General features: G+C 41.6%; 1 protein-coding gene and 1 long non-coding RNA gene across 3 annotated transcripts; one reads left to right on the forward strand and one right to left on the reverse strand.

Moving 5' to 3' along the window:
• Positions 1 to 2,610: 2,610 nt before the first annotated feature.
• LOC148872409 (leucine-rich repeat receptor-like tyrosine-protein kinase PXC3) lies at positions 2,611 to 6,683 on the forward strand. Of its 2 annotated transcripts, XM_088968284.1 has the most exons (3): positions 2,738 to 3,730; positions 3,833 to 5,845; positions 5,984 to 6,683. In XM_088968284.1, the coding sequence occupies exons 1-3, from the start codon at positions 3,502 to 3,504 to the stop codon at positions 6,307 to 6,309; spliced, it is 2,568 nt and encodes an 855-aa protein (XP_088824410.1). In that variant the 5' UTR covers positions 2,738 to 3,501; the 3' UTR covers positions 6,310 to 6,683. The 2 variants fall into 2 exon arrangements, with proteins under 2 accessions (XP_088824409.1, XP_088824410.1); XM_088968283.1 differs by having other exon boundaries at positions 2,611 to 5,845.
• Positions 6,684 to 9,363: 2,680 nt separating this feature from the next.
• On the reverse strand, positions 9,364 to 10,214 carry LOC148872410 (uncharacterized). Its single transcript, XR_016107599.1, has 2 exons — positions 10,016 to 10,214; positions 9,364 to 9,921 (listed from the first exon to the last, which is right to left on the reverse strand). It is a non-coding gene; the product is annotated as an uncharacterized LOC148872410 (long non-coding RNA).
• Between the last annotated feature and the right edge of the window lie 3,817 nt (positions 10,215 to 14,031).

A 14,031-nucleotide genomic window follows, 5' to 3' on the forward strand; every position in this document is an offset into this window, starting at 1 on the left:
CACTTTGTCCCCAAAGTTCTCCTTTCAATAGAAAATCACCTTGCTTTTTTAGATAAATTACAAACATCCACTCTATATTTAGGGCTAGTGATTCTTAGCCCCCAAACTTGTTTTGTAATAAATCCCCTAAAATTCTGGATTTCACCCCATCATTTAAGGATGCAAATGGATCATATTGAATTCGAATAAGGGTATATCCGATCCAATCTAAAGATCCAATCGAATCTTGTAAATACTGGTTCAAATTCGAATCCGACCAGGATGTTGGATGTTCGAATCTGATCCAATCTGATTTAATTTAAAAAATAAATTATTAAAAGGAAAAGAAAAACATAATAGTTTAAATAAAGAAAAACAAAAATATAAAGATTTTTAACTGTTTTCATCAATATATATATATATATATATATATATATCTATATATATATATATATATAAATTCACAATCTAAAACAGGGATATCTAAATTCGATAATATAGGATTGGTTAATCTGATCCATTTGCACCCCTACCATCATCATTAGTGTTCTGTAACTTCATGGAATATTTTTTAATCATTTTTAAAATTCGTGATGGTATTTTGTGAGACCATTTTAACCTTGTAACTTAGTTTTTCTAAAATCCTAACTTCATCATCATCCAAACCTTATCCCAACTATATGCAATTGACTACATGAATATTGAGAAAACCTTAAGAATGATAAGTTCATCTGAAAGAACAATTTATGCTTATATTCATCATGAGCTATATGCACTAAGCATATAAATTGAGATTTTCACAAGCTATTCAAGCTTAGCGTGCAAAAAACTTGAGTCAACTTGGTCTAAGTCGAGCTTCAAGCCAAGCTTGAGCTTAATACATAGTCTTGTTTGCTAATCGAGTCAAGGTTGAAGCCAATAAAACTTGCAAGCCTAATTGAGCTTACAATATATATAATATTTTTAATTTATATATGTATATTTGTATGTATAATTCATAATTTTTATTTTACAAGTATAATTTTTAATTTTAATAAAGCTTGTGGCTCATTATCAAGTTTTAGCATAACTGAGCTTGAACATATGAGTTTTTTAATTCAAATTCAAAATTCTGTATTGAATTGAGCTTGAATATGAACTTAAACCTTGTGTTTTTCTATCAAGCCAAGCTCAAATAACTAAATATCTAGTTACACTCAGCTTAGATCTACCTAGGGATGGCCACAAGTCGAGCTTCTCATGAGCTATTCGAGCTCAGCTCGGCTCGATTTAAACCGATCTTCGAGCCAAGCTCGAGCTTGATATATAGGCTCGTTTGCTAATCAAGCTGAGCTCAATCCTAGTGAAGCTTAGCTTGTGAGGCTTGTGAGCCTAGTATAATAAATAAATAATTTTTTATTATATATATACATGCATACATATACATATAAATATATAGAACAAATAATTTTTATTTTATATAATAATAATTTTTATTTTTTTATGTATAATAGTAAATAAATTTTATAATTCTCATTTTTTGTATGTAAAATTAAAAAATATATTTTTATATGTATATTTTTTATTTTTTAGAAAAAAACTTGGCTTGCAGTCGAGCTCGAACTTGTGAGCTTTGAATTGAGCTGAGCTCGAGCTCAAATTTCTAGTCAAATCGAGTTCAAGCTCGAGCCTAACACAGTTTTAGTGAATCGAGCTCTAATAGCCAAATGTTCAGCTCAACTCTACTCGAATCCACCCCTAAATTCTACCATTAATTTTGATATTAATTACTATCATCCCATAAATCTTTAATAGGCGATTTAGTAATTTTATTAGAGGATAAAATGCTAGAATTAAAAATTCTGGGAGTTTATTCGAGTTTGAATGATTAATCAAAAGTAATCTTTTTACCAGAAAATTAATCAAACTTAGCATCAGATTCGAACTTGATTAGCAATTGAGCATCCACCTTAATCGAACTCAACCATTAATTGGTTAAAGCACGTACCATTCGATTGCACCTCTATTTACTCCTACTGTATCATCATTATTTCCTATTTTTACTCATAATCTACGGTAAAGAATTCTTAAACGAATGATCCTTTTGTTTGCACAAAGTGTTTCTCATAAGGCATAAGTATATATTTAATCTATTTTCTGTTACAGGCGATCATTTACCTCTTCCCTTTCCGTCTTTTACGCTCTGTCCAACAAAAAACCACTTTGCTCATCAAAAAAAGGAAAAAAAAAAAACACTTTGAAAATTTGAACTTTGAATAGCTTCTCCAAACGGGCCATTGAATGAAACCTACCTTTTTGTCACTGTGATTATTTTGCGTCAGCGTTCAATTGATTGAACGGTCATGATTTTAAGCTTCCCTGAACATATGAGAACATCCCACGGAGAATCCTTGTTTCATGGGACCAAAAAAGATTCCTTTTTCTGGGAGAAAGATCAAAGACGTCATATCCCTGCCCTGGCTTCTGCAGTAAGACGGTAAGATCGTACCACCTCAACATCTGGTGATGGATTTGTTTTGACATCGTTACGTTAAATCTAACGGCAGATATTCACGAAAAGCATTTAATTTCTGACGCGTGCTACATGAAATCACTACTGTTTTATAATGCATTACCTGTTTGACTGTCTCTGACCATTGCAGCGCCACGACTGTTCATTTCTCGTGGGAGTATTTTCCACCAAAACTCTTTTGAAACGCCTGAAATTCTCTCTCTCTCTCTCTCTCTCGTTTAATAAAGAAAGGTCTGAGACAAAAGCATCCGGTCCGTGAAACCAGTACCAGGACGGCAGGACGTCGTACTCTTCTTCTTTCCCTCTCTCCGTTTGGTTTGGCTATGAGCAATCGTGGAAACTCTGCGAATGATCCTGAGTATTCGGGAACTGTAGGTGAAGCCTCCTTTGCTTAGGTTTCTTTTGAAGTTTTTTCATGTGGGTGTTCGGGCTCTGAAGACCTGGATTTCTCTGGAAGCAAGAGATGGGTGGGTTCTTATATGCTTGAATCCTTGGAAACTTGACAGGAGGTTTGGATTTGAAGTTGGGGGTGGGTGCATTTTCGATTTCAGCGCTTCCATTGAAGTTTTGGGAGGTAGAAAGACTTGTTATGTTTTTCACTGGAAGCTGTTGTTATTGAAGTTAGCATGTCTAAATGATTGAGTTCTTTGAGAAGGAAAATGGGTTTCCATTGTTAACTTCGATCCTTTGATGAAAAGCCAAAAAGAGGAGATTCAGGTTCGAAGTTCAAGTTTTTGTGAGAAAGGAGGCGTGCGTTTTCATCAGAAGCTGTTGCTTTTGGAAGAGAAGAGTGAGGTTGGCGGTGGAGATCAGCCCTTGCTGGGGATTGGTTTTCAAGCATCTACAGTCCTCAATGAACCTTGAGGAATTGAGTTCTGTGCAGGGCTGGTACCTTCTAGATTTCTTTCATTCTCTTTGTTGAGGTGAAGTTACATCTCTTTATATTCATTTTCGTGGAGTGTTTTAGACCCTGTAAAGGAAAAACTGCTCAACAAAGAAGAGAACCTGCCATGGCCTTTTCCTCCTGGTTTTCTCTTTTTCTGTTGGGCTTAATGTACAGAACCCAGCTGGTGGTTGCTCAGCAGGATGATCGATCGACAATGTTGGCACTCAAGGAAGAGCTTTTAGTACCTGGATGGGGTCCTGACGAATCGGATTTCTGCAGTTGGGCAGGCGTACGCTGCAGCTCGAACGGGTCTACGGTGGAAATGCTCGATCTTTCTCACCGCCAGCTCCGAGGTAACATAACGCTAGCCTCTGAGTTAAAATCTCTAAAGTGGCTCGACCTTTCTTACAATAACTTCCATGGACCAATCCCTCCATCTTTTGGAAATCTACCAGAGCTCGAATTTCTTGATTTCTCGTCGAATAAGTTTGGAAGCTCGATTCCCCCGGAGTTGGGAAGTGCCAGAAACCTTCAATCATTAAACCTCTCCAATAACTTTCTTACCGGAAGAATACCCGATGAACTTCAGAGTCTGAAGAGACTACATGATCTCCAAATTTCCGGAAATAAGTTGAATGGTTCTATCCCTTATTGGGTGGGCAATTTATCCAATCTGAGAGTTTTTGCAGCCTATGAGAATGAATTAAGTGGTAAAATTCCGGAAAATTTAGGCTCTTCATCTGAGATTCGGTTGTTAAACCTTCACTCAAACCAGCTTGGTGGAACCATACCAGAGAGTATTTTTGCTCTGGGGAAGCTGGAAGTTTTGGTCTTGACAATGAACAAGCTGACTGGCAATCTTCCTGAATCGATTGGGAACTGCAAGGGACTTTCCAGTGTCCGAATTGGGAACAACAGTCTCATAGGGAACATTCCTAAAGCCATTGGTAATGTCAGTAGCCTTGCGTACTTTGAAGCAGACAATAACAACCTCTCAGGCGAGATTGTTCCAGAGTTCGGTCAATGCTCTAACCTTACTCTTCTGAATTTAGCCTTTAATGGATTTACAGGAATGATTCCCCCAGAGCTTGGAGAACTTATGAACCTGCAGGAATTGATTGTTTCTGGTAACAGTCTTTTTGGAGACATTCCCAAATCCCTCTTTAAGTGCAGAAGCCTTAACAAGCTAGACCTAAGCAATAACAGATTCAATGGCACCATACCAGAAGATATTTGCAACACACCAAGATTACAGTACCTGATCTTGAGTCAGAATTCAATAAGAGGGGAGATACCTCGTGAGATTGGGAATTGTCTAAAACTTTTAGCATTGCAAATGGGTAGTAACTATCTGACCGGCAGTATTCCTCCCGAGATTGGTCAGATAAAGAATTTGCAGATAGCTCTGAACTTGAGCTTCAATCATCTTCATGGACCGTTACCTTCTGAATTGGGAAAACTTGATAAGCTAGTTTCCTTGGATGTCTCTAGCAATCAGCTCTCTGGAAATATTCCATCTGCATTCAAGGGAATGATGAGTTTAATTGCGGTTAACTTCTCTAATAATCAGCTTACTGGCCAAGTACCAGCCTTTGCACCATTCCAGAAGAGCCCAAAGTCAAGCTTTTCAGGTAATAAAGGACTCTGTGGAGAGCCTCTAGGTTCCTCCTGTGGGGGTTCTTTTGGTCCTATCCATGAGGGTTACCATCACAAGACATCATACAAGATCATTTTAGCTGTGATTGGTTCTGGTTTGACAGTATTTCTTACTGTGACAATTGTTGTTGCACTGTTTATGATGAGAGAGAAGCAAGAGAAAGCTGCTAAGCATGATGTAGGAATTGCAGATGTTGGTACCACTAGTCCACCAACGATAGTAGCAGGAAATGTCTTTGTTGAGAATCTCCGGCAGGCAATAGATTTTGATGCTGCTGTCAAAGCTACTCTTAAGGATTCAAACAAGCTCAGCACTGGGACATTCAGTACTGCTTACAAGGCAGTTATGCCATCTGGGCTGATTTTATTAGTGAAGAGACTGAAGTCTATAGATAGAACTGTAATTCATCACCAGAACAAGATGATTAGGGAGCTTGAAAGGCTGGGAAAGCTCTGCCATGATAATCTGATGAGGCCTATTGGGTTCATAATCTATGAAGATGTTGCTCTCTTGCTGCATGAGTACTTATCCAATGGCACATTAGCTCAGCTACTTCATGATTCCACTGTGAAAACTGAATATAAACCAGACTGGCCAACAAGGTTCTCCATTGCTATAGGAGTAGCAGAAGGGTTGGCTTTCCTTCATCATGTAGCCATCATCCATCTTGATATCTCCTCGAGTAACATATTGTTGGACGCCAATTCCAAGCCTTTAGTTGGGGAGATTGAGATATCAAAGCTCTTGGATCCTTCAAAGGGTACTGCAAGTATAAGTGCAGTAGCAGGATCATTTGGATATATTCCCCCAGGTAACCTACATGTATAATTGACTCCTCAGTTTAATTATTTCTCCGATTGTGCTTCACAAGTACTGCATGCTTCCTGAATATCATTATCCATTCTTTCTTTCCCCTTAACATTTGCTTTTGTTTTCCTTTCTTAATCAGAATATGCATACACAATGCAAGTTACAGCACCAGGAAATGTTTATAGCTATGGAGTTGTGCTGCTTGAAATTCTTACAACTCGACTACCAGTTGATGAGGCCTTTGGTGAAGGGGTAGATCTGGTGAAATGGGTCCATGGAGCTCCGGCAAGAGGTGAGACCCCAGAACAAATACTTGATGCAAGGCTAAGCACAGTCTCCTTCGCTTGGAGGAAAGAGATGCTTGCACTTTTGAAGGTTGCTTTAGTTTGCACCGACAGCATACCAGCCAAACGGCCCAAAATGAAGAAAGTGGTGGAGATGCTCCAAGAAATAAAGCAAAGCTGACAGTATTTCATTTAAATTAGCTTGACAGATTTCTGAATCCAGGGATGAAGAATCTGATGGTTATAAAGTTCTGATGCTTTTGAATATGGAGCTTCAACTATATCAGTTTAATTAGCCATGCTTAGATATCCATTAAAGGAGTAAGATCATTATTCCATCTGTTTGTACCGTAAAAAAGGGCTTGTTGGAGATGACAACTTGTATACATTTTTGAATTCTTTAGAGGATGGGGGGGGGGGGGGGGCGGTATTCATGTGAGGGGCACCTCAAATGAAAAATGATGCTCTCAATTTCTGCAAATATTTGATCTATAATTTCAACTCCAAAGTTAATGGATTCTATAATTGCAATATGAAACTTGATGGTTTTGACAAGTACGTGGGCAGAGATAACAACCAACAACCAACTTGTCTCTATTTTAATGAAGTTGACATGGCTTACCATTAGTATGGAATCATGCATCCAATCTACAAAATAATTTGTGAGTTCAAATTGAAGTTTTGATTTCATATTTATGATATAATATTTCAAGCACCACGAAAACATCTAATGTCTTTTACTTTCTGACATTTTTTTATATATGAGATGAAGATTGGGCATGTTAGCTAAAACACAGATTATGTGAGTGAACAAAACTACAGTTACTTCTGATGTTTCAGAATTGATAAATAATGCATTCTTTTGCTTTTAACCAAACTATGGTTAAATCCATATATCTGTCCACTAGAAATAGCCTTTCATTTCTATAAATCAGTAAATGTGAAGAATGTCTAATAAAGTGGAGATACTTTGGCACCACGGATGGCTTTTGCTGTCTTTAGTTCATGTCAATTACAATGTTCTGCTGATAACTGTTAAACTGCTCAATGCTCATGATATTTCCTTTCATTCTTTTATTTAAGTACATATTCTAGAGCATCTCAGCTGAATATTAAAATGTTGTTGACATGTATAGGGACAACAAGAAAATTGTAGGAACCATGAGCTTGCCCTTCTACTGAATTAGGAGTCTTGGTCATCAAGTCCAAAATGCTTTTTGCTTGTATGGGAAAAGTTTCCATGCCCCTTTCCAAAGACCTGAAGCCGAACTAGTTCTGCATTTAACAAATTCAAAACCAGGAGTAAGTGTGCAACCGTGGGTATCTCAATTTTATTGTAGTAACATAAAGTGGTCTCAGAAAGTAGGATGATTGAACCCTTGCATTTTATGTAACAGATCCCAGAAGATGCCGGATTCCCCAAGCAATACCTTTGAAAGTTAAGCTTCTGACACTTGAGAATCTGATGATTGACAACCAACAGATTAAATTGATGCTAGGTTTCTTTAGATGAAGTGACTTCACGGTTTTAGCCCAGAGCTACTTCAAGCTGATTTCTCCTCTATTTGGTTGCTTTAGAAATTACAACTTTGCTTCAGTGAGATTAAGAAGATAGGATGGCTATAGAATGACATATAAGTATCCAATGGTATCCTGAAAGTTCATCATCACTTAGGGTGATCAAATGGTAATGCAATCCTGGAGCCCATTGTTATCTACATAATGGTAAGGAGAGGTCTTGTTGATTGCTGTTGGATGAGAAGAGAAAAGGTTTTGGGACTACTGCTTTAGTGGGGCTTCTATGGGGGCAGTAGAAAGGATAATCCTATAGTCTATGGGTGTTTACGGTGTGGTTTGGAGAAGATCTCAGACCATATCAGTAAATTACGGTTTGAGAAATTTTTAAACCGGATCAAATCAAATCAAACCATTTTATTACGGTTTGGTGTGGTTTCTAATACGGAGACTTTGGACAATCATATGATTCTTTTGGGCTTAACCTAATTAGAAAGCCCAAATAGTTCCCCTAAAGATTAAAACTTAAAACTTTTATTTATTACTATATTATAAAATAAAGAGTTCATTATATATTTATAATTTTATGCATTTCATTTAGATATATTATTATATATAATATTTATATATCTTATATTTATATTATATATATAATTTCATCTTACGGTTTATAGTTTAGTTTGGTTTATAAAATTTAATAAACCAAATCAAACCGTAAACCATAATTTAGAAAAATCTAAAACTAAACCAAACCGTTTATAAGCTTAAAGCGAATCAAACCATAAATTCAATTTGATGCGGTTTGAACCGTATAATGAACACCCCTACTGTAATTCATCCCAAATGGGTGAGTGCAAGGTAAGTAGGAGATGATTCTCTAACTTAGGAAGCAAAACAAAGGCATATTATCTGGGGTTTAGAGGCTATTTGATGAATGAAAGTAAGCAAACTAATAACTAATATGGCTTGTGGATTGTAATACCGCTCCCCATTTATCGGCATTGTCACCCAAGTTCAAGACAATTCAAATCTCCACCCCACTCCTACCCACATACCCACATGATATTACTGCTGTACATTGAAGTTAACATTCCCTGTCATGTGGGTAGGTGTGGGTCAAATTATTGTTGGTAAGAGATATAAGTTCAAGAACCTATTTGTCAAATAATCCTGTGAAATCGGAATTCCTGAATGCCATCGAGTGAAAGAATAAAATTGGGCATTTATAACTCGTCAGTCATTGAAGCAACGCCAGGTGTTCATGTTATCCGGCAACGCCCTTAAAGTAGGGATGATCATTTCAGCTCTGCTGAGGCCCGATCGGGCTTGAGTGATATTATATATTTTTTATATATAAATATTATAACATGTATAATTTAAACTTGTATATATTTAAACTTATATATTTTTTATATAATATATACATATATAAACATGTAATTTTACATTATATTATATATTTTACATATAAATATTATAACATGTATAATTTATATTATATGTAATATTTTATATTATATAATATATAAAATAAATTTATATGCATGTTATGTCATTTAATATATAGATATTAATATTTTATACATGAGTGATATTAACCCAGCCCGGGCCGGGTTCGGATTTAATCATAAGTGTAAAGCCCGGCCCGGCCCATGTTCACCCCTACCTCAAAACTTAAAAGCCGGTTTTCAGACTAGCTATCAAAAATCAATGGCACGAGTTGGGCGAAAAGAAACTAACGTTAACGTTTTACATGGCCGTTAACTAAAGTGATCGGTTGAATCGGACACAAAATCAGCGAAAAGAATATCTCAGTTCTAACCCTCTCTCCTATTTTCTGTTTTCCCCCTCCGTCGAACCCTACCCACACACCGGCGAGCTCAATCCACACCAGCGTCCGTCCACTCGGAAGCCATCGGCGGTGAGAGTGTCCGAATCTTCACTCAACTTCCAGGAAGTCGCCCAACGAGGAAGGTCGCGTCGAGTCATCCCTGCATAGCCTCCACCATCTCCCCCACCTCTCCGTGGCTGCTGGTGCCACCACCATCACTTTTTTCTTCTTCGGCTTATTCTTCCCCTTCTTAGTACAACTGCTCTTCTTCCCACCGCCGTTACCGCTACCTCTTGTATTGGCGGAAGCACCACCGGTGACGGCAGAGGAGACGGAGACGATGTTGTTTTCTCTCTGAGAAGATACCCTGAATGAGCCTGCCCGGAAGCTCACTCCCATCAATATCCGTAAGGTCGTGCTCCTGTCATGGAAGAACGACCCCGTCGACTGCACCCAAAGAAAAATATAATTGAACCTAGATTACATATTTCACATTAGACCAAGAAAAAAAGCAGATTTGACTGAGATAGAAGAGGCTGACCTATGTATCTAGATCGAACGAAGAGACGTCGGAGATTGACGGAGTCGAAGGAGCTAAATCATTTCCTGGATCCAACATAGTGGTAGCTTCTCCTTACTCTTCTCTGCACTCTGCACAGACAGAGAGACCAAACTAGACCAAACCAGAGAGACAGAGAGCGCGCTTCTCTTCAACCAGCCAAACGATTAGTATCGGAGACAATTTCCGTTAATTAGTGGTTGACACGGATGAGATGACGTGTTTGCATCTCGTTCGAGGGTGCACAGAACGCGTTCGTTAAACGCAGTTGCCACTTGCCACATGGCCTATGCCGATATTTTGGACAGTGAGTCCCACCAATAGCATCCTAATTAAAAGTTAATCTTTCATATTAGCCCCACATTAAAAAAAAAAAAAAAACTATTAAACGCAATTAAAATCCAAGACAAAGCATGACCCAAGTTGGGTTGTGTTGGGTTAAGCTTTGGTTGGACCTGGATTGATAAATTCAAGCTTAATTTCATTTTGGGCCTAACCTGAACAAAGTTTTGCACTTTTAGGTTGGGCCCAACCCAACCCAGCCTGCCCAAGTGGCACTGTTAAGTGCTAACACTTTGGACATTCATGAATCATGATATGATGGAAGGATATGATTACGTTTGGACCGGAAGAAATTTCCACCTCAATTCCACTTACGTTTGAAAAAACAAATCTTTCGTGTCTGTTTAATTCCATCATATAAATAAGTGAATCCATATTGATGAAGGAAGATTTGGCCCGACCTCACTCTTACGCGATACATGGCAGAAACAACAGCTCAGCAAAAGGGCCAAGTCTAAGGCGTGAACAAGGGGACACCAGCGGACCGAACTCCCTACAGGGGGCCCCAACTCACCCTTGGCCCAAAACCAGAGTAATCTGAACTGGCCAACTTTGTAACAGCTCGGGATACGCCTCGCCGAACTGGCCAACCTTGTAATAGTTCGGGATACGCCTCGCCAAACTGGCCACCTTGTAACAGTTCGGGATACACCTCGCCGAACTGGCCAACCTTGTAACAGTTCGGGATACACCTCGCCGAACTAGCCAACCGTGTAACAGTTCGGGATACACCTCGCTGAACTGACCTGCCCTATATATACCTCCGAGCTCAAGACTTCGCCTCGCTCAGCACTCCGCATCACCTTCTGGGCACCAAAACCAAACAACTCGTACCATGCCTGACACTGAGGAAGTCCGTGCCCGAGGGCGCCGCACCTGACTGACTTGGATCTGACGTTTGGCGGCCGCACTCTAAATAGCCACCTGCCACTGCCACTGACACCGCCATCTCCAGTTAGAGAGACGGTTAGGCAATGACGGCTCTGTCCCAGCAGAAAGGATGACGACCAAATTGACAAGTACAAGGGTAATCATACCCGACCTGACAAGGGCCTCGGAGCGAGTGCGCGAAGTGATTATAAGAGCCCCCTGCCCCCAATAAACGAGGTATGCAAACTTTGCGCTATCTGGTATTATCTTGCTTTTGAAGGATTCTAACTTGAGCTTCGGAGCCGCTACACCAAGTTCCCCCCCCCCCCCCCCCCGAAGCTTCCTCATCTCCTCCGTTTCAAGTTCCCTGCTACCCCGTTCAGAAGTAAGGTCGTTGACAGCTAAGACCGGCCGGATCGCGCTCCATCAATTGGCACCGTCTGTGGGAAACGCTTCAAAAAGCCTCCCTCCAAACTTCCATAACCCCTTTTCTTCAAAAAACCCAACACTCATGGCCTCCTCCAGCAACGCCGGACGTGGCACGGAGACAAACATCACCGGGGAACAACTTCAAGTCCCCATGGTGTGCGTTGGACAGTTCACCATCCCCCTTTCGGTGGATGGGATCCCCAACTTGAACACGCCACAAGCAGTGGCACCCGTAAACCTTCCTACCACAAGCATCCCCTTTCCTCTCCCCATTGAGACAACCTTTACTGAACCGACCGCCGTCCCCCTGGCAGCCAGCAAAAACCGGTTGAATGACCTGATGCAGTGCATGCGGGCAATGCAAGCCCAAATGCAACAGTTCCAACAGCACCAGCTTCACCAGCACCAAGTACTACACAACATCTCCCAGTATCACTATCAATAGCAGTTCCCCCAACTGCCACTGAACCAACCACTACTTCCACCTCGCCACCCTACTCTGAGGCCGGTCAAGGCGTCCCCGCACGATGGACGCCCCCACCAGGGAAAGGCCTCCCGGCCCCAGAACCCCCCTAACAGCCAGGCCTCGTCCCCAGGCCGAAGAGAGAAAAATATCATCCCCGCCTCACAACTCGCAGGCAGGTCGGCACCCCGGCGCTCCAAGCCCGAGTTCCCGCTCATGGAAAACCGATTCGGTGCCCTGGCGGCAGACTACCAGCATTCCGGGCCCATCGAGCTCGGTAACACGGAGGCCAGAAGCGCCAGTACAAGGCCCACTCAACAATGAAGTCGCTGAACCGCCACTCGTGTCTTGTCAGAACTCAGAGGCAAAGAGACGAGCTCGGACGAGGTAAGAGCTGCCCCGATTCTCTCGGTTCCTTCCCCCCTCGCATCAGAACTCCTGGCGGTCCCCTTACCCAGAAATTTCAAGCTCCCACCTCTGGACAAGTACGACGGGTCCTTCGACCCCAACGACCACGTTGACGCCTTTCAGTCCCAAATGCACCTCACCAGGGCCAGTGAATCGTGCATGTGCGTGGCCTTTACACCACCCTCAGGGGGTAGCCCGCGCTTGGTACAGGAACCTGGCCCCCGGGTCGATAAAGTGTTGGGCCCAGTTCGTGCAGGTCTTCACCGCACACTTTGTCACCAGCCAACGGTGCCCCAGAACAGAAGAAAACATCTTCGGAGTAGTCCAAAGAAAAGGAGAATCCATCCGGGGCTACATCAAGCGATTCAACGAAGCATGCTTGCAGATACCGCGGTTGGACCCCGCAGTGCAGCTCGCGGCGGCCAAAAGAGGGGTGACGCACAAAGAATTCAAATGGCACATGGTGGCTAACCAGCCCGCAACCGTGGCCGAATTCCTCAAGCTCGCGGATAAGTTCATGAGGACAGAGGAAGAAATCAACCAACGAACCGAAGGCGGGAACGAGAAAAGAAAGAAGGAAGGCATTGAAGCAGTGATCCCTGCGGAAATCGAAGTACCAACATTGCGACTAGAAACATACGACGATCGGACGAACGGAGACGAGTTACGTACCAACCTTGACCTATTGGACGAGGTAAGGGACCTCGCGCACATCCGAACAGCGGCATACCAGCAGTAGGTAGCTCGCTACTACAACACCAGAGTAAAGCAACGAAGCTTCCGAGTCGGCAACCTGGTCCTTCGTAAGATTATGGTGCCCGAACCCGGCGTAGGGAAACTTGGACCAAACTGGGAAGGGCCCTATAAAGTAAAAAGAGCACTCGGAGGGGCATACGAACTCGAAACCTTGGAAGGCAAACAAGTACCTCGAGCGTGGAACATCGTGAACTTAAGGCGATACTACCTATAAACCGCCAAGCGAAGTGGACGAAATTAGGTCCTATGTGCCACGATGCAGAGCCAAGAAGAACCTCGGCGTAAACAAGCAAAGAAGAGCATATTATCAGCTCGGCAAAAAATCAGTTCGCTGCAAAAAGCCTTCGCGGCAAAACAGGTCGCAGAAGTATAATAACCCAGGCAAGAAAGTGGCATATTCAGTTCGACAAAGAATCAGTTTGGGGAAAAGGAACACTTGAGCAAAAAGATTATCTATTCCGTTGCAAGAAACATGAGTACATTGGCCACTAGAAGGCGCTTAAAAAAATTGTTACATGCCCGGAGCTACTTCTTTGCCATCAGAAGGCATTTCAACAACACTCGAAGGCCCTGCCTCTCCTTCAGAGTTCGGCTCGCCATCGGCAGCATTGGCCATCTCCTGAGTTATACGCGAAGTGGATATGGCACTAACGTCGAGGTCGGGGTACGTATTTCGGATCATCCATCTGCTCAGTTTGAACCCCCTCCTGTAAGAATCCACCATCAGATC

The sequence above is a fragment of the Nelumbo lutea genome, chromosome 2, assembly GCF_056320005.1.
Source record: "Nelumbo lutea isolate HS-2025 chromosome 2, American lotus-T2T, whole genome shotgun sequence".
In the NCBI taxonomy this organism is placed as follows: domain Eukaryota; kingdom Viridiplantae; phylum Streptophyta; class Magnoliopsida; order Proteales; family Nelumbonaceae; genus Nelumbo; species Nelumbo lutea.

What these genes read in the sequence shown, in the direction of transcription:
- LOC148872409 (XM_088968283.1), top strand. Translation starts at nt 3,502, where the DNA reads ATGGCCTTTTCCTCCTGGTTTTCTCTTTTTCTGTTGGGCTTAATGTAC. An exon ending in ATTTGGATATATTCCCCCAG is followed by an intron (nt 5,846 to 5,983) that starts GTAACCTACATG and finishes TTTCTTAATCAG; the next exon opens with AATATGCATACACAATGCAA.